The sequence below is a fragment of the Lagenorhynchus albirostris genome, chromosome 18 (assembly GCF_949774975.1).
Source record: "Lagenorhynchus albirostris chromosome 18, mLagAlb1.1, whole genome shotgun sequence".
In the NCBI taxonomy this organism is placed as follows: domain Eukaryota; kingdom Metazoa; phylum Chordata; class Mammalia; order Artiodactyla; family Delphinidae; genus Lagenorhynchus; species Lagenorhynchus albirostris.
In genome coordinates this window covers 20,744,634-20,759,765 of record NC_083112.1, presented here as the reverse complement: position 1 = coordinate 20,759,765, position 15,132 = coordinate 20,744,634, and the positions used below count along the sequence as shown (strand labels likewise).

General features: G+C 37.3%; 1 protein-coding gene across 6 annotated transcripts in view; it reads right to left on the bottom strand.

The window, feature by feature from the left end:
- ZC3H13 (zinc finger CCCH-type containing 13) overlaps nt 1-15,132 on the bottom strand; it is a 91,468-nt gene that overhangs the window by 12,483 nt on the left and 63,853 nt on the right. For 3 of the 6 annotated variants that reach the window (XM_060129045.1, XM_060129049.1, XM_060129050.1), the window contains 7 exons: nt 12,784-12,867; nt 11,902-12,445; nt 7,215-7,318; nt 5,687-6,868; nt 4,503-5,021; nt 2,108-2,260; nt 202-402 (listed from right to left, as the gene is read on the bottom strand). In XM_060129045.1, the coding sequence (XP_059985028.1) occupies nt 202-402; nt 2,108-2,260; nt 4,503-5,021; nt 5,687-6,868; nt 7,215-7,318; nt 11,902-12,445; nt 12,784-12,867 (2,787 nt within the window). The remainder of the gene's footprint in view (nt 1-201; nt 403-2,107; nt 2,261-4,502; nt 5,022-5,686; nt 6,869-7,214; nt 7,319-11,901; nt 12,446-12,783; nt 12,868-15,132) is intronic. The other 3 variants (XM_060129046.1, XM_060129047.1, XM_060129048.1) reach the window with 3 other exon arrangements.

Genomic DNA, 15,132 nt, shown 5'->3' with positions numbered 1-15,132 from the left:
ACAACTTTTCTGTAGGCTTAAATTTTTCTCAAAATAAATTAAAACGAACTTTGACCATGAGGATTAAATACTGAAAATAAGTGAGTCCTCAAAAACAAAAAAAGTTCTTATACTGTAACTGCTACATGAGAACAGAATCCTTTTCAAAGGCACCTTAATGTTTATATTAAACATTATATAGTCAAAGTGGGACGGAATTACCTTTGGGTTTTTCTAGAAGTCTCTGACATGTTTCTTTGACTTTAGTAAAGAGTTCAGAACCAGCCAACTTTTTAGAGATCCCAATTCTCAGCATAATGGCTCCAGGCGTGAATTTTAAGAGTGCAGCCCCAGGCTCTCGTGGTTCTTTTGGATGCTTTGGCATAAGACCAGACCAGTCCACATCTATCACATCTAATGGATCTACAAAAAGTTAAAGAACAGAATTTTATTACACCAAGAAATACATTCTCGTTATCTATAGAGAAATACAGATTCCAAGCCACAGAAAGCATTAAATAACAAGTAATATAAATCAAAAAAGGCACATTCTTAAAACAAAAGATTTTCTATAAAAGCTAAAATTTAGAATCTTAAGAACCTCTACAAATAACTTTCTCACCAAAGGAAAGGAGGCGAAGAGGTCACAGGCGAGTGCCTCCACCCCCCCCCATTTCATTTATATGTGGAATCTAAAATGAAAAGAATCAAACAAAAAGAAAACCAAACTCATAGATACAGAGATTGGTGGCTTCCAGAGGGGAAGGAATGTGAAGTTTAGACAAAATGTGTCAAGGGTATCAAGTGGTACAAACTTGCAATTATAAATAAATCATGGGGATGTAATGTATAGCATGGTAACTATAGTCAATAATATTGTATTTCAACATTAAAAGTTGCTAGAAAGTATATCTGAAAAGTTCTCATCACAAGAAAAAAAACTTTGTAACTTTGCATGGTGACAGATGGTAACTAGACTTAATGTGGTGATCATGTTGCAATGTATACAAATGTCAAATCATTACGTTGTGTACCTGAAACTAATGTATGTCAATTATACTTCAATAAAAAACCCAAAAACCAAACAAAAAAGGCAAGCAAACAAACACCTAAGCAAACTCATTCCGACAAATAATGCATTTAAATTGCTTGAGAGATCCTCAATGAAAGAACTCCATCATTTCACTATATTAGGTCTGACATTTTGAAGCTTGGTACCAGAGTCATTTCAAGGGTTAATTAAGTAAATCCAGGAGTGTATTTAGTTTGCATGTGTGCATGCATGCACAGACACAGTTTACCTTTTAAAAACAAATGATTCATTATGAAATAAATTTAAGAATCAGGCAGTGGCTAAGATTAAAATTGAGAATAATCTATCCACTGATAAGTCAGAGTTTAGGAAATTAACAAAATAATGTTCTATTCAGAAATACCTAATAGCTGATAATAATAAAGATAACACTCATATATATATTATACATTAGAAAAAACTGTAAAATGTAAGAGCAAATTAAGTCAAAATAAGAATTTAATATTCTGTATACCCAAACAAAGCAAAGACCCTATGATAAAAAAAAAATTGTTAGTAACAATTAGACTAATTGGGATGATTCAACAAGAACACTGAAGGTAGCTGCTTCATGGTACAGTCACTGGAGGAAGTTCTGGCAATGAATAAAGTACTATAAATGGAAATGATTACTGAATTTAGAAAATTGAGAGAGAGAAGTATATAAACAGTGTTCAAATATAACCTCGACCTTTGGAAATTTCTGAATGGTCATTTCAAAAGTTGGTTTGTGGCAGCACAGTTGTGAAGCTCTGTACCATACACCTACCATCTAGAACACTGCTAGACAATCACTGTTTGATAGGAAATCTTACAATTGTGCTATTTTAAATAATGCCCTTTCCAATTTATAGGCAATGTCTACTTAAAAATGAGCAGAGCATATTAACTATAATTTTCATTTTATTGGCCCTTCTATGTTCATTAAAACATTTAATTAAAATGGGAAAATTCTAACTGCATTTTATCAATTCTTACATCATGAAAGGGAACAAAGAATATCACTATACCATAATTAAATATTTCTTACATTCAACCACCTCTGCAAATGATTACCTGGCATCTTCTCCTCATCCTGTTGGTCCTCCCTCTTTTCAGCATCACCTGCCAGAATTTCATCTAGTTCATCATCACTAATTGGCTCATATCCTTCTCCAGCACCAGATCCTAACGAATGCACATCATCTAACTTGGATTCGTCATCTCCTGCTGAACAGAAAAATTAATTTCATGCCAAAGGGAGTGTTAAGGGAAAGGGTTATCTAAGTGAAAACAAAGAGGAGAGGCTGTGCACACTAAGAAAAGTTGAAAAGCATTTTTTTATTTGAAAACTATATTTAATTATTCAAAACACTTGATACCTCCAAAAGAAAACTTAAAAATTAAATTTAGTTTTAATGCCAAGAACACAATATGGACAGCAATATCAAAATAAGTTATAAGATTACAATTAAAATATGAGAAAATCTACCACTAACATGTTAATGTTGATATTATGTTGTTAATTTTTTATAATAAAACTTTAAGTCCAGAGAAATCTAATTTCAAAAGGATGCATTAATTTCTTTATCAAAATAAATTCATTAATTTTAAAGAACTTGCAAACTAATTAGTAAAATTTATTTGAAACTTTAACCACTAGCGTACCTTCCATTTCTTTATTTACCAACTTTTCTCAACTACCTAGGCTAAAGCTTTGTCTCCTGGTGACTTAGTTGTGAACTTGAATTATCATAAAACTATACAGTACACTTAATATTTCTAATCAGGTGTTATCCATACACTTTACTGAGTTTACAACATTAGTTTTCAAAATGCAACAGCATGCTTTATAAAACTTACAGCAAATAAAATATAATAAACTATGAGATGTTTCTAGTCATTCTAATAATTTTCTACTCTATTAAATTCTGTAGTAATCTCCTCATACCCCCACCATTCACTTCTAAAGTAAACAATTTTAATAACTTCATTACACAGATATACATCTAAACATAAATGCAAATAATAGGATTTTTAACTTTTCAAGCTTTATCAAACTCATTGTCCTACTTTAACTGGATAAATTTTGCATTTCACAATAGGTAATTCACCTCTAAATTTCTATGCTATGTTATCTGTGATCACAACCAATGAATGGTATATTTTAGGGATGAAGGGCAAGAACTCCTATCACAAGAGAGATATTACAATGATTGGTTAAGATTATATTCAATTATACCCCAAGGTTGTACCTCTAATAGTACTATGGGTCACAAATTGATGCCATTAAAATTCAAATTTGAGATAAAAATGTGAAGACCACTGAGGCAGAAATGTTTTTGTCAAGTAGAAAAAATATGTTAACAGTTGGTGTATTGGAATATATCTAACCAAATAACCAAAAGATGTAAGGATGTTTATAGTTTTAAAAGAATGTGAACTTTATTCTGGGACTAGTGCTACAATACAACAAATAAAAAGAATATAAAATATTACTGCTTATGTACGAAGTATCCCAGAAGTTTCTTGGGGGCTTGAAGTAGAGAGGTTATGTCAGAACAATGGTGTAGTGGAGGCAGAACTTCCAGAAGAATTTTCAGGGGGGCCATTACTATTGTTAACCTGGGCTATAATTCACCAAAGAATAAGATGCAGAACATGTATGCACAGCAGAACATGTTTTCATTCATCAGCCATTTATTGTGTCCTTACTAGAGTCTTGATGATAAAGAAATGAAAAGCTATGGTGCCTAACAAAGGAGTACACTATAGTGGTGAGAAAACTATGGAAAAATAATTATAATATGGCACAGGGATGCTATTAAAGATGTATAAACAAGGTGCTACGGCGATTTGAAAGAGTAAAGCACCTTTAGCAGAGAAGGCTTCGTAGAGGAAATAATGCATAAACTGGGACTTGCAGTTTGAATAAGAGAAGATAAAAGGGAAAAGGTCTATCAGGCAATGGGTACAGAGAAGCCTAGAGAAGGAAGCTCATTCAGAGTGCAGAGGCATTAAGCCAGCTTGTATAGCATTATCAGGGGTGAAGGATTGGAGAGTGGATGTCCATAGCTGAGGTTGGCTCTGAGTGGGCAAAAGGGTGGATGTGGCCTTCTCAGGGTCCCTCATTCTAGGAGCGGGAAGTCATTTTAATAAGGGACCTGAGCATGCCCAGATTTTACTATCTGTGGAGGGCTCTGGAACCCATTCCTGCAGATACTGAAGGACTGAGGGACGACTGTAATCATTTATTTCATTTAGGCTTATTTGAACCAAGTCTACCTTGATAGTACTAATGAGTGGAACACATTTTTTAAGCATTATAAGGCTTTTCCTTATAAACTCTATTTTCCCTAAAACAATGGAGTCAATATGTGTATCAGATGACCTTTCAAAAGGAAATATTTGTTTGCTATGAAATCTGAAAAGGAATGGAGCATTGAAACCGACAAAAAGGCGTGACACTCACCTTCCATACTCTCTGTTCTCTCAGCTTTATTTGTATCTTCAAATCCCTGCAGAGATCCTAGATCTTTATCCATTCTTTCTTTATCCAAAGCTAAAGAGTCCCGGAAAGTGCCTTCTAGGTCTCTCTCATGTTCACTCTCCAGTTTTGCTTCACTGCGTTTTACAGACTCTATTTGAGGACTCTCAAAAGTTCTGTCTCTGTCCCTGTCCCTGTCCCTTTCCATAGAATCAGAGATTAATCTCTCCCTTTCCCTGTCCAAGTCTCTCCTTTTGTCTCGTTCTCTCTCCCGTTCCCGTAGTCGATCTCGGTCCCTGTTCCGGGGCCAATCTTTATCGGCATCTCGCTCCCATTCTCTCTGCCGTGTATCTCTCCTCTCTCTCTCCCGCTCTCTCTCATGCTCGTAACGATCACGATCTTGAAGCCTATCTCTGCTATCAAACGACCCTGATCTTGAATGGACCTGTCGATCTGACTCAGGAGAACTTCTTCTTGAACTATGGCTTCTTGAATCCTGGCGATCTAAAATAAATACACCATATACAAAGAGTTAACACGTGATAAAATGGAAATAAAAGGCTTCATTTTAAGGCCCTTTAAAACTGACAATTTATCTATTTCTGTATTTATTTTAAATTATCCAAAGGACCCATCTTAATGAAAAATTCCATCTCTCAAAGTGTTAATTAAAATATGTAAAAAGCATGTTTCCTTGTTTATTTCCACTATGACCACAAAATATCTTCAAAGAAATAAATACATAAAGTGTTTAAGCAGTAAAAGAAATGATCATTTCATTATCTGACCTCTTCCTATCCCCCTACCTTATTTTCTGTGGTCAAAAGAGAAAGTATTGGTTGCAGGAAGAAGAGGCAGAAGGTTAAAATTTTAGGCATCAATAGAGGACTTGAATACGTATTTCCACCAAGATATACTACTAAAATCCTGATATTAAACTGACTTCATTGAATGTACCTCTACTATAATGCTGCTAGTAATGTGATAACAGGTAACATTTTGGCGGGATGGTTAAGCTTTTAGGTTCCTTGAAATTCAAGGCAGCATATAAAGTAACCAATTTAGCATTTACTTTAAAATTATGATTTGAACAAAGCAAAAAACTGTACAAAATATACAAATATACTAACATAGGAAACAGTGGTTAGATTATACTTCATTTTCATTACCTGAAGAAGTACTTCGACTGGGTTCTCCACGCTTTAGCTGATCAATCCTAGATTTTCTCTCTCCTGTGATTTCTAGACTTTTTGTTTTTTCTCTGTCTCTTGAGCCACTATGCAGTACTCTCTTTCGACCACTTTGGTCATCCCCACTTCGATGTGCAGAATCATTGGACGGGGAGCGGAGACGGCCAGATGTATGACTACGATTACTCCGATTGCTGCCAAGGCTGCTACTCCTCTTTTGATCCACTGGCTTGCGATGTGGTGCATCTTCTATAGTAACATGAGGTGCCTCTACCTTTTCCACTCGTGTTCTATGGCATTTTCTATGTGAGTCTTCACTGGTAAAAGTGTTGGTGGTGTTGGCTGGGGTGGAAGAGGTGGAAATGGTGGCGGTCAACGTGTTGAAGGTGGTGGCAGCAGGAGTTGTCGTCGTGGCAAGAGGAGGAGGAGGAGGAGGAAGAGAAGACGGGGAAGGAGTCCTTCCAGGAGTAGCAGCTGTGGCAGCGTGCTCTGCTTCTGTCACCTCTGCACGGTCAGGCACGTCCTCATCAGACCAGTCACTGAACGCTGTATCTTCTTTCTTCTGAGGATCCTCCATAGTGCCATCCTTATCATTGTGCATTTCAACCAATTCCTCCTTGGCTGTGATAGGGGGAGTCCGTGGGCCTCTCTTCTTCTTACTCTGCTGGACTGCTTCTTCATCAGAAATGTCAGAATCACCTTTGGACCTTTTACGCTTTTTTTCAACGGTTTTCTTCTTCTGTCCTTTTTTTGGTGAAAATACTTGACCATCTTCAGACGTTGTCTCTGTGTTACCCCTGTCCATTCCAACATCATCATCTTTCTTTTTCTTAATAGGTTTCTTTTGAATTTTTGCTTTTTTCTTATTTTCATCATGAGCTCGATCAGATGTGTCTCGATCTTCACATGGGTGGTGTCCTATCATGTCTTGTGAACGAGTTCTTGAGCTCTCCATGATTTCTGTCTGTTCTCTCTGCTTATCTACAGAAGAAACTTTCTCTTTGAACTCCTGCTCTTCATAGCGCCTTGAACTTTCTTTTCTTTCTGGTTTACGATCTTCCTCTTTCCACCTACCCTGCCTGTCTTCTGTAAGGTGGGATGGACTAAGAGAACGAGATTCTTGAGGTCGAACAACCTGGCTCAAGAGTCTGTGTTTTTCATCTATACAAAAAGATAAAAGTAATCACACTTTCACCATGTTAACAATATTGCATGCTACCTATAAATAATAAACCAATTTCTCCCTTTTCATTTTAAAAGTTTAAAAATAACAACTTCAGTAAAAATAAAACTATGGCTTTACTACAACTAGTAGGAAATGACAGTGCCATTATGGTAGAATGACTATTTCTAACACATACTTTAGTCACAATGGGAGATATTCAAAGGCAGTAGAGCAAGAAAACATTTTAAATCTTAATTCATCATTTCGTATTGATGTGAAAGAATGGTCTCGTGGTTACAAATGAATATGACTATAGAAATGCGGAAAACAGATCCTGCTTACTTTTATCATCTCCACTGTTGTAGGTGTCACTGTCAGGAGAATGTTCTCGCCGGCGCTTAGGTGACTGACGAGGGCTAGGACTCCCTTCATTTCTATAGCGCTTCCTAAATTGGACAAATGTAATTTATAAAATTCCAGGGGATGAAAAAGATTTCTTTACTACATTTTTACTATTATTTTTTGCTGTAACTAGAATGTATAATTGTAGGATTATAATACTATCAGACTAGTGGGAAGCAGCTGCATAGCACAGGGAGATCAGCTCACTGCTTTGTGACCACCTAGAGGGCTGGGATAGGGAGGGTGGGAGGGAGGCGCAAGAGGGAGGGGATATGGGGATACATGTATACATATAGCTGATTCACTTTGTGGTACAGCAGAAACTAACACAACATTGTAAAGCAATTATACTCCAATAAAGATGTTAAAAAAAAAAAAGAGGGCTTCCCTGGTGGCGCAGTGGTTGAGAGTCCGACTGCTGATGCAGGGGACATGGGTTCGAGCCCCGGTCCGGAAAGATCCCACATGCCGCGGAGCGGCTAGGCCCGTGAGCCACGGCCGCTGGGCCTGCGCGTCCAGAGCCTGTGCTCCGCAACGGGAGAGGCCGCAGCAGTGAGAGGCCCGCGTACCGCAAAAAAGAAAAAAAAAAAAAGAGTGACAGAGTATGGCAAGAAAGAAACAGAAAAAAAATAGAATGAGAAAATGGTAGTGATGGAAATTCTATGGTAATTTTCTATTATATAAATGAATGAATATCCAATAATCAATAAATTATGAATTTTAGGTCTCAAAAAATAGTGTATTCCTGCTTCATCCAGAACTTTAAATGTCCCATCACAATTAGCAATCTAAGTAAAGATAACACTCAAATGAACTTATTCACAAAACGGGAGTTTGTAGAAAACAAACTTATGGTTACCAGGGGATAAGGGTGGGGAGGGATAAATTGGGAGACTGGGATTGAGATATACACACTACTATATATAAAATAGACAACTAAGAAGAATCCGCTGTACAGCACAGGGAACTCTACTCAGTACTCTGTAATGACTATATGGGTAAAGAATCTTAAAAAAAAAAGAGTGGATGTATGTATATGTATAACCAACTCACTTTGCTGTACATCTGAAACTAACAGAACATTGTAAATCAACTATACTCTAATAAAAACTAAAAATAAATAAAGGTTAACACTGGCAAAAAATAAAGAGAACACAGTTAAAACCAAAAAAAACAAACCCAATACTCTCAGAGCTATCTATATCATACAAAGGGCATTCGGCATGTTTGATAAAATTCTTCATTTGTTAAGACTTACAACTGTGGACTTCAAATACATGGCTCCACCTCTTATCTTTTTCATGTAGATGTAGAATAACTCACTGAAATTCACCAGATTTAACTACTACGAAGTGGTAACATATAGCAGAGCAATCAATGTACCCTCTACTGAAAATTATTCATTAGTTTTACCTTTTTATGGTATAGAAATACCTTATGTTGGGAAGTCAAACGAGAAAATCTAGTATTGGCTTTGGAGTCAAAAAAGACTTGAGTTCAACTTCTAGTCATGTTACTTATTATGCAACCTTAGGTAAATTCCTTGAGGTCATTCTTAGCTTTCTCATCTGAAAATAGCTGAAAAAATGGGGGTCCATCTCATAAAATTGCAATGAGGAATAAGTTCGTTACGTCATAAACCCAGTGCCAGTCATGTTGTGGGTACACTGTAAAAATCAGTTTCTTCTCATCTCTTAGAACTATATCATCTGCTTGGTGACAAATTAATAAAATAATTCATATGTTCACCATATTTCTTGTTCTTCAGTTAAACTTCAAATGACTAGTGATTTATATCTCTGGATACTTAAGTTATTCTAGTGTTTTCCTATATTTTTGTTAAATTTTGACCACTCTTTTTTTTTTTAAGCCAGCAATGTTTGTAAATACTATGGCTAAAAGTTGAGAAACACTGCAGCACATGAGCACATTTTCTCCTTGACAGCTCACTCATATAGATGAGTAACCAGGTGGAAAAGGAGACCCCAGATGTAGTATGACAACTCACAGGCCCAAGCTTGTGCAATTCCTTATCAAAAGCTCCTGCCATCATTAGGCAGTCTCTGTCCCCATTCTTTGGATCTGGGCTGGCCCAGTGACTTACTATGACAGGAAGATGTGGTGAAAATGACAGTTTAAGTTTGGACATTTAGGACTCAAGAGGCCTTGCAGCTTCTGCTTTTGCCTTCTTGGTATGTTTCTACTATCATATGCAAAAGTAGAGTTTAGACTACTGGAGGATGAGAGGTCATATGGAAGAGAAAATAAGATGCCCTAAGCAACAGCCAGCACCAACTGCCAGAAATGTGAGTGAGGCCACGTGGGTCACTCAGACTCAGCTGAACTGCCAGAATGACTGGAGAAGCATGAGTGATCCCAAGTGAGACCAGGAGAAGAGCCACTCTGCTGAGCCGAGACAAAATTGCTAACCCACAGAATCATGACCAAATACATGGTAGTTGTTTTAAACTTCTAACTTCTCATGTGGTTTGATACACAGCAAGAGGTTAATTGATAACATAAGAAAATATAAAACATGCAAAAAAACGAAATTTAATTTCAAGGAAGTATCTACAGAAACAAAATTAGAGTAAAATAAATACTACGGCAATTCAACAAACCTTCCTCATAACCATGGTTAAAAACGAAAGTGCTGGATAAATTCAGCTACTGAGATGACAATATAATTGATGAAAACATCAAGATGTTAACCTCATATAACTAGTTATTTTATAGAGCTGTTGACTCCTAAATTTCTGGGGCCCTTGTCAATGCTTGGAATGTCTAGCCACGAAAAACTAGAAGAAATTTTGGCTACTGTAAGCTGAGATCAGAAGCATGTAAAATATAATCAAAGCATAGGATTAAATAATAATAAATAAATAGCAAAGATTTCAGAATTTTAATCTTAGAAGATAGAGAGTTAAAGAGGTCAGAGGAGAGAAGAGAAATAATAATGTACTGTGTGCCTGCATGTGTGAAAGGTATTATCAATTTTATGTTAATGTGAGATTTTTTTTTTAATGTGGCGAGAGGGAAGCGAGAAAGTGAACTACAGAAAACCTTGGCTGCAGACTGAAGGGAAGGCAAGACCTAATGGAAGAAGCCTCCATTTCTGTGCTACGTTGTTTGTTTATAACCAAAATCCATAAGAGCAATGATGAAAAAAGCCTAAAGCAGAGAGTGTATTCACCATGAGGCAAATAAGGTAGAGGGAGAGGCAAAGAAATTGAGGATATATAAATTATTTCCAGTTTGTCTTAACAAACTTAAATATACCCTCTATTCTAGTTGGTATTTGAAAAAAAAAAACAATTTTGATACGTTTGGTTTTATGTCTATAAAACCTCAAAATTGACCAGAATCCAGATTTCTCATGGCTATAGTGATTGGCTTAGCTCTCTTATCTAACTCCTCTACTGATGAGAGCCCCAGCACAGAGAGGGCTACTGAGCTGATAGGTATAACCCTGGGGTCATCCTAGCCATCATTTCGGTAAAAGCCTTCTGAGTCTAAAACTAATACAGAAAAAGAACAGTGGAGATACACCACTCTATGTTTGTTTGAGAATCTGGATATAGTCACATCAAAACAAAAACTAACCCTGGACTTCCCAGATACCAGAGCAAATAAATTCTTACTGATATTAAAAAAAAAAGAAAAACAAAGAGAGAGAGAAAAGAAAGAAGAGAGAAGATGCCCTCAGATATATAAGATAATAAGAACACATCTTTTTATTCCAATAATCTACTATAACTCCACAACCCAAGAGAGGATACCTCTCTATCTCTCGTCTCCTTCTAGCCATGCAGTGGTTCCAGAATTTCCTCTGTTCTAAGACACTGTAAATGCTTCTGCAGCCTGGGGGTAGTGACTCTCGACTTATACGTACACAGAACTCATAAAGGATTATCAGGAATAGCACAAGCATTATGTCTTGGTGACAAGCCAACTCCATTAACTACTTATAAAGTGGATATGATGGGACATAAACCCACTGATGCTACCACTTTCAGGTTGGATTCCTGTTAAAAACAAGTCTGTAGCAGTCAAATAAACCAATGTACCATCAAAAATGGCTGTAATTGGGCTTCTCTGGTGGCACAGTGGTTAAGAGTCTGCCCGCCAATGCAGGGGACACGGGTTCGAGCCCTGGTCCGGGAAGATTCCACATGCCGCGGAGCAAATAAGCCCATGCACAACTACTGAAGCCCACGCACCTAGAGCCCATGAGCTGCAACAAGAGAAGCCACTGCAATGAGAAGCCCGCACACCACAACTAAGAGTAGCCCCCACGCACCACAACTAGAGAAAACCCGCGCACAGCAACAAAGACCCAAGCCAGCCAAAAATAAATAACTTAATTTTTTTTAAATGGCTGTAATCAAACAGTAAACAAGAATTATTAACTATATCTCTTGGATACAGAAATAGTAGAATGAGAAAACTGTTTTTTCCTAGACAATTCAAAAGATGTTGAACACCAAATACATATAATAAAACTAAAATACAGGAAAATGTGGAGAGGAAAAAGAATTAAGAGGATATTAGGGGCCCCCGAGAAGCATTAAATGGAACTTTCTGAATTCCTCACTGACATGTAAAAAACTGGTTCACAATCACTTACTTTGATTTTCTCTCCTCGTGCCCATCTCTTGGATTCCTGTCTTCTCGGATATCTTCCCGCTTTTCTCTGCGGTCCTCTCGTCCTTTGTCTTTGTCTTCCCACTCCCTCTGGCGTTCTCGCTCTTTCTCCCTTTCTCTCGCTCTTTCTCGCTCTCGCTCTCTCTCCCTCTCCCGCTCTCTCTCCCGCTCCCTTTCTTCTCTCTCCCGCTCCCGCTCTTTTTCCCTGTCTCGCTCCCTCTCTCTTTCCCTCTCTCTATCGTGGTCCCGATCTCTCTCTCTTTCCCGGTCTCTCTCTTTCTCCCTCTCTCTCTCCCTCTCCCGTTCCCTAGCGCGCTCTCTTTCTAGTTCTCTTTCTTTCTCTCTCTCCCGATCCCTCTCCCGTTCCCTCTCTCTCTCCCGCTCCCGCTCTCTTTCCCGATCTCTTTCCCTGGGCCTTTCGTCTCTTCTATCATCCGTTCTGTCTACTCTTCGTTCCTCTCTTCTTTCATCACGCTCAATCTCGTCATTCCTTCCCTGATGTCGAATTGGTGAGCTTGGTCTTTGATCTACAATGAAAACCAAGTTTTGTCAGTGATTAATTTCACAGATGACAGTATGGCAAATCTTACATTTTATCTGTGTATAGGGTCACACCGGCAACAAATATAAATCAGGTACTGTATTTACTTTTAATTTAATCATCCAAATAATCACCACTAGATGTTTAAAAACATTTCTTTTTCTTAAAGGTAATTTTTATTTGCCCTCTAACTACCATGTTTTCTGCTCCCCATAACCCCCCTCCCGCCTCCCACTGATCCACCTTGGATCCTTCTCTGCATGCTCCCTACCCTACCTCCAGCCCACTGCTCCAACCCCACTTTCTGCCATCTCTACCCTTCACCTCTGATCTTCTCTGTCCCCCCAGCAGGACCTGAGAACACTGGTGGCAAAGGATAGGGGCAGCAGGAGGTGAAGAAGATAAGAGCTGAAGGAAAAAAAAAATTTCCCTCGTAAGTCACACCTCTAATTTCAGGCCGAAATATATACACATCAAAGTGCAGCTATTATGTGAGGAAAATATAGTAGAACAAAACATCTGTCAATATTTGTTGCTGCAACATCAATTTATCATAAACTAGAATATTAAGGGTACTGATGCTTAGCAATCTTGAAATAATCAAATGTAAGAAGTGTTTCATATTAGTGATATATATTTATAATTAATAACTACTAATCGACTAAAAATTTTATTTAATCATATAACTGATTACTCAGATGAAGAGCTGTTTTCTTAAAATGTTAAATGATAACCCCATCACATTTATATATATTTTTTAATACATGAATCATATAAACACAAACTGAATGCATGCTACCCAGTATGCCCAGTTGAGCAAGAAATTAGTCTGGGATCAAAAGATGTCTAAGAAAATGGCATGAACTCTTCCACACAGATAGCCATTTTTGAAAGTAGGTCACTGTGCTATGATCTAGGCTACTGCGATATCTCTATTTTCACACTACACAGTACTGTTTACTAGTTAGTCATAAAAGGCATACTACAATATGGCCAACAGGTTTGTAAGTGCAATCTCTGACATCAACTTATTAAGCAGAATAATTTTAGGATATTTTTAGTGAAGGGTTCAATCTAATAATTTGAATTTCCTTTCTTATCACAGATGAAAAATATAAGAATTATCCATATTTATTAGATCAAGATATGAAAATTCACAGAATTTTAAAGCTAAAACAAAACAAAGCTAAACCTTGTCCAGCCCCTTTACCCCTTTTCTTCTTAGAATTTATGGTCAGAAGTTGATTTGTCAAAGTCACAGAGATGGTAGATACTTGGAACATCCGGACTAGAAGTCAATTTTCTTAAATTCTTTTTTACTTTTGCTGAAACCAGTTTAAATTTAAAATGGTTCTATTGTACTACACTCTAGATTCCTGGAAGGGTGTACACTCATGTCTTAGACTGTCTGAATTCTTGGTTTGGGGATCATACTAATGTCACAATGATTAGAAAACAACCTCAAACAAATTCAATACTGCAACTTATAGCAATTCATACTTGAAATTCCTGATTATAGCAATGTTAGGGAACAGACTCCTTTACTCAGGCAAGCTTTTTTTGACAAATAAAAAGTCTATTTTCCCAACCACAATGACAAGGTTACTTACTTCAGAGAAAATGGAAAGGAACACCACTTTAACACATCTCAACCATCTTCCCTATCTTTCCCCAAAAATGTGTTCTTCAAAAGCATACTTCTCTTCAAGTATTTCCTTATTTTAATGAATGATACCCAATCATGAAAGCTGGAAACCTCTGAGTTTTCCAAGTACCATGATATTCGAGTACCATCAATTTCACTCTCAAAATATTTCTTTATTCTATTTCCTCTCTCAATCCCTACAATTAATAGTTAACTTAGACTTGGATCAGCTCTTCTTAGATGCCCATGTTATCAATGGTCTAACTGGTTGGTATCCTTGTCTTCCGTCTTTTGCCAGACTCCTTAATACCTTTTTTCTTTTTCTGAGGAAAACTCTATATTTTTTTCCAGCTGCTAAACAAACAAACAAAAAAACTGCTTAAAAGCACTTATCTCCTAGGCAATGAAAAAGGCAAATAAATCCAAAATTTTTAGCCTGACTTACTAGGCCATTTACAACGTGGTCTATAGTCTCTCACCACACACCCCCCCATCCTTCTTCCTAGCTTCTTTCCTTCCCTACCGATTACAGCACACCTCTACTCCAACCTCACTCTTTACTACGCCAAAGTATATGTTTCTTTTAGTCCTGTGTGTCTGCACATGCTGCACCCTCTCCCTGCAGTGTTTCTTCCATGATTCCTTCTAGCCAACTCCTATTTATCTTTCAGGCCCTAATTCAGATGTCTCTTCTTTAGGAAGCTTTTATGGACTGCCTCAGTATTCTGTCTGCATCTTTGTCTTCTCACAGAACTTTATATAGTAGTAGTATTTATCATATTTAACTGTCTATTCGTACCCTAATTAGGCTGTGAAGAACTAACGGGAAGATTTAAATTCCTGAGCACAGAACAAGGTCCTGAACACATCTCTACCTTCAACCTTTATCTATCTCCCTTGCTCACCACATTGTAGTCACAATGATCTTATTTCAAACTCTAGGACATACTAAGCTATTTCCTGTCTCGGAATCGGCACACATTCTTTCCTCTGCATGGAATGTTTTTACCCTCCAATACCTGCAATGC